The 12,126-nt window shown below is 43.6% G+C and overlaps 1 protein-coding gene across 1 annotated transcript in view; it reads left to right on the top strand.

Annotated features, from left to right (window-relative positions):
• The first annotated feature begins 2,400 nt into the window (after positions 1-2,400).
• LOC142194524 (LHFPL tetraspan subfamily member 7 protein-like) overlaps positions 2,401-12,126 on the top strand; it is a 135,052-nt gene continuing 125,326 nt past the window's right edge. Inside the window, exon 1 of the mRNA XM_075263690.1 lies at positions 2,401-2,964. Within this exon, the coding sequence (XP_075119791.1) occupies positions 2,629-2,964 (336 nt within the window). The 5' untranslated portion in view covers positions 2,401-2,628. The remainder of the gene's footprint in view (positions 2,965-12,126) is intronic.

Consider the following 12,126-nt stretch of genomic DNA (forward strand, 5'->3'; position numbering starts at 1 on the left):
GTGTGCTCTCACAGTACATAGCTGTGATAGTTACAGATAGGGTATAGATCAAATATACAGTGTTGGCCGAAAGTATTGGCACCCCTGCAATTCTGTCAGATAATACTCATTTTCTTCCAGAAAATGATTGCAATCACAAATTCTTTGGTATTATTATCTTCATTCACTTTGTCTTCAATGGAAAACCACAAAAAGAATTGTCAAAAAGCCAAATTGGATATAATTCCACAGCAAACATAAAAAAGGGGGTGGACAAAAGTATTGGCACTGTTTGAAAAATCATGTGATGCTTCTCTAATTTGTGTAATTAACAGCACCTGTTACTTACCTGAGGCACCTAACAGGTGGTGGCAATAACTAAATCACACTTGTAGCCAGTTGAAATGGATTAAAGTTGACTCAACCTCTGTCCTGTGTCCTTGTGTGTACCACATTGAGCATGGAGAAAAGAAAGAAGACCAAAGAACTGTCTGAGGACTTGAGAAGCAAAATTGTGAGGAAGCATGAGCAATCTCAAGGCTACAAGTCCATCACCAAAGACCTGAATGTTCCTGTGTCTACCGTGCGCAGTGTCATCAAGAAGTTTAAATCCCATGGCACTGTGGCTAACCTCCCTAGATGTGGACGGAAAAGAAAAATTGACAAGAGATTTCAACGCAAGATTGTGCAGATGGTGGATAAAGAACCTCGACTAACATCCAAACAAGTTCAAGCTGCCCTGCAGTCCGAGGGTACAACAGTGTCACCCCGTACTATCTGTCGGCGTCTGAATGAAAAGGGACTGTATGGTAGGATACCCAGGAAGACCCCACTTCTTACCCAGAGACATAAAAAAGCCAGGCTGGAGTTTGCCAAAACTTACCTGAGAAAGCCAAAAACGTTTTGGAAGACTGTTCTCTGGTCAGAAGAGACAAAAGTAGAGCTTTTTGGGAAAAGGCATCAACATAGAGTTTACAGGAAAAAAAAGAGGCCTTCAAAGAAAAGAACACGGTCCCTACAGTCAAACATGGCGGAGGTTCCCTGATGTTTTGGGGTTGCTTTGCTGCCTCTGGCACTGGACTGCTTGACCATGTGCATGGCATTATGAAGTCTGAAGACTACTAACAAATTTTGCAACATAATGTAGGGCCCAGTGTGAGAAAGCTGGGTCTCCCTCAGAGGTGTTGGGTCTTCCAGCAGGACAATGACCCAAAACACACTTCAAAAAGCACTAGAAAATGGTTTGAGAGAAAGCCCTGGAGACTTGTAAAGTGGCAGCAATGAGTCCAGCCCTGAATCCCATAGAACACCTGTGGGGGAGAGATCTCCTGATGGCAGTTTGGAGAAGGCCCCCTTCACATCTCAGGGACCTGGAGCAGTTTGCCAAAGAAGAATGGTCTAAAATTCCAGCAGAACATTGTAAGAAACTCATTGATGGTTACCGGAAGCGGTTGTTCCCAGTTATTTTGTCTAAAAGTTGTGCTACCAAGTATTAGGCTGAGGGGGTGCCGCACCTCCCATGAGGCGACCTGAAGCGACTGCTTCAGGCGGCGCTATGCCAGGGCCCCAGGGAGGGCGGCATCTTTGCTGACCTATGCCAGTCCAGGACAAGCTGTCCTGGACTGGCTTAGGGTCACCGTCACTGAGCGGTGGATTGGGGAGGCCGCTGGAGCAGCGCTGCTCCAGCAGCCGCCCCTCACGCTCAGGCAGAGAGCAGGTCCTCTCCCTGTCTGCTCTCTGCCTGCTAAAGACTCTTGCTCCGCTCGGCCCCGCTCCCTTCCGATCCGCCCCCCCCCGCTCCGCCCCCTTCTCCGTGGGGGGGGGGGGGGCGGCTTTCTGACATCCGCTTCAGGCGACAGAAAGCCATGGTTCACCCCTGAGGGGGGCCAATACTTTTGTCCGGCCCATTTTTGGAGTTTTGTGTAAAATGATCAATGATTTGACTTTTTTTCATTCTCTTTTGTGGTTTTTCATTGCAAGCAAAATAAATGAAGATATTAATACCAAAGAGTTTGTGCTTGCAATAATTTTCTGGAAGAAACTGAGTATTATCTGACAGAATTGCAGGGGTGCCAATACTTTTGGCCAACACTGTATAATAGCGCTGATGCCATGTAGTGTAATAGAAGATGAATACTATCTAATACCATATATAATAGCGCTGATGCCATGTAGTGTAATAAATGTATACTAATATATAATACTATGTAATAATAGCAGTGTAAGAAGTGACAGCACTCCCTGGCTGGCAGTGACAGGCAGCAGGTCACATGAGCCAGTGCCAGGCCCCGGGGACACCTGTATACACAGCAGGTTGTGCTGCAGCCCCCTCCCCATTCCTTCATCCTGTACATGTATACACAGGAGGAGGAGGAGGCGGAGGGCCGGGACACAGGACCAGCCCTTCTTCCCCCGCTGTCATGTACAGCCGGCATCCTGCATCCTGCCCGTGACTTCTCACTCACTGCCTGGGGAAGTTACAGTGTGTGCAGTCATTAGTGCACTGGAGTAACTCCCTCACCTCACACCCCCATTTTGGGGTAATAGTAGTGCCCCGGGTGCATCCTGATGTGAAGATAGGAGGACCCCATTGCATTTTAGAGGGGGGGCAGGCGGTGGGAGGATTTGGGATTATTTCTTACCTCCCAGATGCGTTCGTTGCTGGACAGTAAGAAGAAGAGCGGCGCGGGGCTGGATGTTGCTTTGGGGCTGGTTCCCCAGCAGCGGCAGCAGCGGCAGCATCAGCCCAGGATGTTCAGCTGTGTGTCCTGCTTCTGGGTGCTGCTCTCTGCCTGCCTGGTGGCTGTCTGCAGCTTCAGCTTCCTCTCCCCGTCTTGGATAGTCAAATCTGGAGAGCAGGAGGAGCAGGAGTCCGTCAGCTTTGGGCTTTTGTGGCACTGCTCTGACAGCCTGGAGCACATGTCCGGCTGCTACACCTTCGAGGGATTGGGAAAATTCAATGACATCCCTTCCAGCTCCTGGCAGGTGAGTGGCACTGCAATTATTATCGGGCGATGTGATTGGTACGATTTCCACAGGCACTGATCAGCAGCACTGCCCTGTATACTAATGTACAGCTAGCATGATCAGCACTGACAGTCTACATCTAATATTATTTATTAGTAATCTTGTATTATTTATGTACATTATTCATTTTTCTATTAGTAATTTTGCATTAATTATTATTCATTTTTGAATTATTTATTTATATATTATTATTTTATATTATTAAGTTTGCATTATTTATGTATTGCTAATTTATTGTTATTTATTTATTGTTAATTTAGCATTATTTATTTAATTTATATATATTATTAATTTTGTATTATTTATTTAATAATACAGAGGGATCAGTAAGTTGCAGCTTCAGATACTTTCCAATAATCACATTATATATCATAGTTGTGCCTTCTGAACATACATGTATCCATCCTATCACCCAATAGACTTCCTATTACATCCTATGATCATGCAGTAATAAGCCTAATGTTCATGTACGATCTTTACTGTACAATTTCTGACCTCTATGGGTCGTAACTAATTATTTTATGCCTGTTCACACTGTGCAGTTATCATTAGAAATCATTATCACCACTCATTGATATCATTACCGAGTGCCAAAAAAACCTGCTTGACTGAACACGACTATTAACTGGGCATAGATGTCATAAATATACTATAATGACCAAACCGATATTCATTTGGTAACTTTAAGTAGTTTTTTAAAAATATTTTCTAATACTTGTATATTGTAATTCCAGAACCAATGACCCATTATCTAAGGCTCGGTTCACATGATGCGCTGAGCTGACGTCTGATATATAAGACGGTATATAAGGTATAAACATCCATAGAGATACATTCACCTGCCAGTGGCTGGGTGTAGTGGGTGTACACTTTATTTTGCAGAGGTTTTCCTAAAGTCAGGACACTCCGTGCAGCTCCTTCAAATACCCAAATAATAAACTGTGAGATAAACTTACCCATAAAATCCTCTGCGTCCCGGCCAGCCGCCTCTGTGAGCCGCTGCTACTAACATTTTATGATCTTAGATGGGAGGATATATCATCCATACAACCTCATGTCAGTCGGTGTGGCGGGCAGGCACCGCTGATCAGAGTATCACTATTACATGTTATCTATAGGAATGTGACATCATTATAGACGAGACGTAAGGAGAATCCGCGGCACACAGTCTGAACAGTCTCAGAAGCTCAAGATATAAAAGTATCAAAAAATTAGCAAAATATGTCAGTCATACTCCAGTATTGGTAGTGTGACCACCAACAGAGGTACGCTTGGATAGTTCAGATGAAACTACGTGGATCACTATATATTTTGGACATAATATTATGGATCCATTTAATATCAGTGTGGCTCTGCCCCAGTCCCCTACTGATACAGCGGAGCGCTATAAGTGGACATCTCAATGGATCTTGGTCATTTTGGTCTCATGTGTTGGACCCCCAGAAAGCAGAATTTTATGGCAGATCTTTAGACTATTACATAATGGTAATATTACAACGTCTTACTATCCCTGGGTTATATATGGGATGAACATGAGGTTTCCTAGATGGATCTGCCTCTCGGTAATGTGGCCAGAATTTGTACCTGAGTCAATTCACTTCCCCTTCTTCTCAGGTGTTCACAGGTATTTACCATTATTATAGGGGCTGAAGTTTAGGAAAAGAATTGTAAGCACAGGAAAGGAGGGAGGCGTTGGATCAGAGCTGGATTCTGGTTTGATAATGTGACCGAGGGTCAGAACCAGCCCAGAAACCTGAGGTTCGGTCCAAATGCAACCGGTCCCTGGATAACCCATTTGTCTCCATATACATTGTCAGTGTGCTAGCCATAATGGCCCCATACACACAGCCCTGAATTATCGTGATCCATGAGCCCAGGGCAAAACTCAGGACAGATCCTATACCTGTCTTGTGTTACAACCCACTTTGGTTTTCACAGAAAGGGATGAATGGGTCCATGGAGGCACAGTTGGCACCATGGACTTCATCCATGTGCCGTCTGTGCCTTTCAACAATGAACCTGGCACATACACAGAAACGTCTTAATAGAAGGATGCGCTATGCTTCGGACAGCTAAATGTAAGCCAAGTCCAGGGGATCACTGCCATTAAATGCCATCAGTGGGTGCCCCGTCATATTCCTGCAGCCATTCCCCTGTAGACAACACATGATAGTGAGAGTTTACAGCACTGAGGACCCACCACCCCAATGAACTCATTTCTTTCTAAAAGTACTCCTTTACCCATTTAAGTATGTTTAGTGCCAGCACGGTGGGTATCACTGTGGCCTGGTAGTTCCGGGATCCTGTATCCCACAAGGGTGACATCTGCATGGACTTTGTATGTTCTTCCCATGTTTGTGCAAAGGTACTCACACTCCAAATATAAATTCTTATAGGTTCGAATGTAGAGCAAATGGGGACAGGGATTGGTGCGCGTGAAGACAATCTCTGTACAACGCTGCAGAATATGTTGTTGCTACATCCATTAATAAAATAGTTTGTATTTGATCATTGTGGTGTCAGAGCTGCAGTATAGCGCAGTGACTCATTATTATAATAGTCTGACAAATTGTCACCTCTGTGACCTGCTATACGTGTATACCGTATACCCCCTCGCGGGGGGGCTTTACCGCTGCAGCTCCTACTTTTAATCATGTCATCTCCATTAGTACATGGGTGTGTGGGAATGCCGCTCAATGCTAGTGATGTGTCCACAAGTAGTGACCGCACGGTGAGGCGACCGCACTCAGGGCTCGGGCTATTAGCTCATTGCTGTGAAGTGGGTAAACAACAAACAAGCTACAGGCAGGAAAGCTGGCATCTCGCTCATTAATATTACACTTGTGTGCCTACATGTCTCGTAGCGGAGTGATAATGTGTCGCCAATTAGTCTTCTGTAGGAGGATAGGCATTATGTAGGAGTAGATTAAGAGACACTTGTCACCGTGCTATGTCTGCAGATGGGGCTTTAATATGTCACTGTGCACAATGCGATGTGGGTATATTTCTTCGTACTATAGCTCTGCTCAGATATCTATCTCTTCTGGAGCATTGCTCAGTCTTAAAACCTTTTCACAAACCCAAGATACAGAGAAGGAATCAAATTGTACGCTCTGAGTCTTTACTTATATCATATTAAGATAATAGTCAGTGTCATCGTCCTCATGATAAGAGACCGTACACACTTGTGTTTAGGATGCAGCTTTTTTTTCTGGCCAGGGTGGAACTGCTGTTGAGAAGGTTATTGACTTCTGTAGAGACTGGTGCACAGAGAATGCTCCTGTACTAAACATCCATGGTCTGTATAAGGGAAGTTTTTCTTCCATAAAGAAAGGGGAGTGACAAGTAAACATGGGGCGCCAAAAATTCTTGCAATGGGGCATCGACTTTGGCCTTCCTAATGCTCAAGCATAATGCACACAGTAGTATAAAAAGGGATAATATAGAAAGTTTTATCAAAGTACAATAATAATGTACAAAGGAATGCTACAAAGTGGTATAAAAAGCATAGTGATGTCACAGTACAGAGGTAATGCACAAAGTGATGTCACAGCACAGCAATAATGTACACAGTGATGTCACAAACTGGTATAAAAAGAATCATAGTACAGGGATAATGCACAATGTGATGTCAAAGTACAGCAATAATATACACAGTGATGTCACCTAGTCATATAACAAGTATTGTGATGTCATAGTACAGGGAGGGTGCACAAAGTATGTCACAATAGTCAAACAATGTACACACTGTAGTTACAGCATATGCATGCAGTTTAAGGGTAATACACACCATGATATAGCAAGAAGGGTCACCGTGCACACTGTCATATCACAGTTAAGGAAACAACACATGATGTCACAGTACAGGAATACTGTATAAAATAATCTAATGCTGCAGAAATGTGATAGTCAATAAGCAGGGCTCACCATGCGGCTCTATAGTAAAGCCCTGTATGGCGCTGTGTTCAGTTATGGACGCCACCATCCATAGTCATCATTAACTGTTCCTTATGTCTGAATGGAAATAGTTTCTTACATGTCGACACCATTGCAGCTGCCATATCTTACAGTTATGTCCACGTACTGTAGGTTGCAGGGCATTAGAATTTACTATGTTCCAGCCACCCTCATGGATACACATTTCTATGTACTGTATGTATCCCATCCTCTACTGCATTTTCCACAGTCACCACTAGGGGGAGCACAGTGTAAGAATTTTTACAGATTCCTTTGAATTCAAATATATCTGTATTAATTCCTATGTATTGTGCTCCCCCTAGTGGTGACTGCTGGCAGCAGGGTTTTTCACACTGAACCTGAGTGAATTGTATCCATATATTGCCACCAGCTGTCTGGTCTAATACACTGAAAAATATGGGGCTAATTCATATGAAGCATGTTAAAAGTAGCAACAGTCACAACTTTTTCCCCGTTTGTGGAACATTTGACAGTTTTCTTAAAAGTTGACAGCAACAGGTGCGGCTTCGCACGCCAATAAATGTATTTTTGCAAATAATGGCTTAATGGATCAGCCCCTAACCTGGATGGATTTCACTTTCTTTGCATGGTCACCTGAACTTACGCCATTACGAAGTACAGTAGACTATTTCACTCTGACATGGCTGTTCATTAGGACTGGCATACTATACACCAGTCTTAGTAAATCAGCCCCATGGTATTCAGAATGAGCTCTGTATTAGTAAAGCACCTGGGTGAAAACAACGGGAGGCAGAATCTGGGGGAATCCGCAGTAAATCCCTTACCCTTAGGTTCAGGCGACCCTAACCTATCTATCCGCAGGGCTGTTGCAGAAATTTCTATGTATGAGACTTGCAGAAATTCATGCATGCTATCAAAACAACCCCATTCAGACAAACAGAAATCTCCTGTGTGTGAATACTCCTTTCTTGTTGAAGTTCTGGTAAAGTGAGAAGATAGTGCACCCATAATGGTACCAGCTGTTGTGTATACACCCTAATACTGCTTCCAGCACTGTGAATGTGTATCTGTACTGGTGAGTAAATATAGCTTCTCCCCCGTGCTTTACTTCTGAATCACAGTATGATGACATCACGCTACACTCCTCAGGGTTGTAACCTTTAAGAGATTTCTATGGATCTACCTTAGGTAATAACAATGGAAACAAATTGCATCTGCTTTATTTTTATCACATAGTATTGTTTCCTTATACAAGAACAATAATCTACTGTTTCACCATAACTTTCTGAGCCAGGGTTAAAGGGATTATCCGAACAATCCCTTTTTGTCACTCATTTTCCTTCTCTAAGGTAACCTTACACAAGTATGTTTAGTGTATAAAATATAGACGGTATGGTGGCCATATTTCCTGGACCGAACACTGGGAAGGGACCTGGACTCCAAACACCATAGTCATCTATTATACTAGGAGTCCCTGACTCCCCGCTTGGACTATTGTCCCGTATTGAAAACACTATGACAGTACGTGGCGCTGGAGCTACAGGGACGACGCCTAGCATCATAGATGACAGTGTTGCCTGGAGTCCAGGTCCTTGCTCAGTGTTTGGTCTGGAAATTACTGACATGGTCTGTATTTCACGGATCTCATATGACTTTGTAAAGTTGGAGCAGAGCTGAGTTTTTCATTTAGTTTTTGGAGCTCCATCTTTTGGATTGAGCTATGCATAGGTTTGCCTGCAGCAGTATCACAATGAGTTGTGCCAAATGACAAGCTCAGCTTTGCTACATCTGCATATATATCCTAAATTCCTGAATGGTCCACGTCCCGTCATGCTGTTACAGCGGCAGGGTGAGCAGGTGATTGGCACAACTAATTTCAAGCCTACACAGAAAGGACAGAAAGAGTCTGGTTGTGGGAAAATGTGATTCTTTCCTTTTGTATTTGATGGTCCAGTTGTGTGTGAATTGTGGCCAAATGTAAAGGTTTTTCTATTGCACAGAAGGATGGGCCAGTGCACCTTTTGTGATGCTGATAAGTTGTTTGAAAACAGGAGAATCATTAGTGAGTCAGTGCACGGGGCCATGACATCACCGAGCGCGCAGAACACTGGGACCTGCCAGCTTTATATACAAGCATTGTCTTCCTGGGCGAGCTGTCAGAATAGCACGCCATCCCTGTGGTAATGTATTGTAAGCATCCCATTCCTCTTCTATATGGATGGAGTGAGGGCATGTTCCAGAATGGGAGGAGGTCTTCTATACCCCCGTGACCTCTGCTTCATGCAGCACTTTATACAATTGTTAGACATAGGAAAGGACTGTATGTTATTGATAGCTGGAAAATAAATATTTGCATACATATATGTGTATTTATACATTACAGGTCTTGATATTATAATATTTGAATATGTGATCTTTGACCTCTCATAGAATTGTGCGAACATTCTTCTTTGTCTTAAAGGTTTTGTCCACAAGTTTAATAGTACCAAATTTGCTAGCACCAAGTAAATACCTACTGTATATAAAAATACATAAAAATGAGGTTCTTGGTTTTTACACTTTCATAAAATAATATTTATAGAGGATCTTTCATGTCCTCTGACACCAGCTGTTATGACCCGGTCTCAGCAGTCTCAGCCTGTTAGGTTCAGGCGCAGAGTGTCCGGATGGCATTCAGCGCGTGAACCACCTGATGCACGGCAGGGGAATGTTCACACCAGACATGCAGTTTCTGCTCTGGCACTCGGGCGTGGATCACGTGGTGAGTGGCCTGATGGATCAGTGCCTGGTGTGTCTTCGCCTCTGAAGGGGTTAAGTTCTCTGCAGTTCTGAATACTTTACAGGCCATGGGCGAGGCCTTCTCCTTACTATATAAGGTTGTTGCACATGCTATCTGATGCCGGTCTTAAACATCTGTTCCTGTCCTCAGTGAATGTCTGTTGTCTGAAGCTGCTACCATCTGCATCCTGGCGCATCCAGTTTCTTGCTCCTGTTCACACAGGACTGTTAGCTAAGTATTGAGCTTGTATCCAGACATAGTGTTCCGGGCGCAGCGAGCCCTAGGTATTTTTCTGTTTGGAATTTTGGTAGGGGTTTTTTGTGTGTGATCCTAAGTTCTGTTTTTCCCTATCCCTTGCTTAGTTCAGTTATTCTGTGTTTCACGTTTATTTTCTCCCTATGCTTTTGTGTTCTCATGTTCACCGTTAGTCCAAGTCTGGACATCCGTCGGGGGCTTGTTCTGTATCTGCCTCTCCTTCATAAACGTGAAGCTAAACAGGGGCTCTATTTCCCTTGGTAGGTTAGCTACTTCTCCGGCTGTGCTCGTGCCCATTCAGGCAAGTTAGTCGGGCCCACGGCTACTTCTAGTTGTGCGAGGCAGGGTGTAGGAGGATCCACACTAGAAGTCCAAACTGCTCATACTTCCGATTTTGTTTTCTTTTGGTGTGTTTTTTCTGTACTGTACTGAGAAGTTATCAGTCAGGGGCCAGTCCGTGGTCAGAGATCCCCAGACCATAACACCAGCGGTATTATATACTGCTAGAAAGCTGACAGTGAGCTGAATTCAACCAGTATGTGTCCTGATGCTGGAGATATCAGTGCCATTAGTTTTGGCACCGATACCCTTCCACTGTCAGAAGGGTGAGCCTTACAGCTTATTGTCATCACAGGACTGTGAGGAATCCCCACTCCCCATTCAATAGCCTTGCACTCTGCTGCAATACAAAGACAAACACAAAAAGTTGCTACAGCAATCTGTGAGTACCAAGAGCATTACTGCAAATACCTACTGTAAATAAGAATACATGAAAATGAGATTATTGGGTTATACGCTTTGGTCAAGGTGTAGGGACCCATTTAATAGAGGTTGTCTTGTCATTGACAGTTTGATCAAAGTGTAAAAACCAATAATCTTATTTTCATGTATTTCCATAGACAGTAGGTATTTGCAGAAACGCTCCTGGTATTCGCAGAGTGCTGTAGCAACTTTTTGTGTTTGTTTTTGTATTGTAGCCACAGCACCGTGCACCTGTGTTCTTCTTGTTAATATTGTGTGGCAGCATTGATCTTTTTTTTTTTAATCAGATCAGCAGGGGTTAAATTTCTGCCACTCTCAACGATCACCTTTTTACTCAGAGCTGCAGTGTATCAGAACTATACAGCTCTGAACATTGTGTAGTGGCTGGAAAAGTACAGCAATCTCAGTCCCATTTACTTGAGTCTGATCTGATGTTTCTGTTAAAGTTGTGGACAACCCCTTTAAATCATGGTGCACAAATCTTGTTATTTATATGTACTAAATATCTGAGAGCCATGTGGTCCACATGGATGACATTCAGGAATTGTAACCAGACATGCTTTCTGGATTTGTCTACTGTATACAATTTCTACAGAATATATGCCAGAATGTGGCACAGCCAGGTACACTGATCTTTCCATAGAGTAAGTTGCTAATACCCTGAAGCTATATCCATGTAGCAGTATCCTAATATACAGGGTAGCATCTGTAACACCCTTTATCTAAATAAGAATGTCCTGCTGGCAGGCAGCTGAGCCCCACCATCCAGCAGCTAACACTCACAGTGATTGCTGGGGGAAGGTGCAAATGGCCCACACATGTGGCCAAATGGGCAACCATGCAATGCTTAGTGACAATGAATCCAGCAGACAGAGATCTGGCCTTAGCTCTGGCTAATAGATGGGCTTTCAAGTAGCGTACCACTCTGATGACCCTTTGTCTTAGGCTACGTTCCATTGCAGACTCCGTTGAAAATCAGCAAAACTCCTGCACAGAGGAATAAAAACCACAGACAAGCAGCAGACCCCATTATAGTCAATAGGGACAGCCGTGCTCCAGGTGTAACCATTGGTGTAGTGGTCCGCCTGTCTCCCAACAGACCCAAATAATGGTAAGTCAGTGCTAAAGAGTTTTTAGGGTATGTAGTCAGAGGCAACCCATTTAAAGCGTACATACCTCTTCTTGGAGGTACAGATTACCTCTAAGGCACTAGGATGAATTGTCCCATAGCTGTGATCTCATGTTGGGAAAGTGCTAGGGACTTCATTATTCCAGGGATTTTACTTTTTTGATCTTTCCCACTTACAAAAATTTGCAGTTCCCTCATCCCTGTGTTCTTCTGACTAGTGAACTAAACATAATGTAACCCCATTAAGGATAGGCCG

The sequence above is a fragment of the Leptodactylus fuscus genome, chromosome 2, assembly GCF_031893055.1.
Source record: "Leptodactylus fuscus isolate aLepFus1 chromosome 2, aLepFus1.hap2, whole genome shotgun sequence".
Classification (NCBI taxonomy): domain Eukaryota; kingdom Metazoa; phylum Chordata; class Amphibia; order Anura; family Leptodactylidae; genus Leptodactylus; species Leptodactylus fuscus.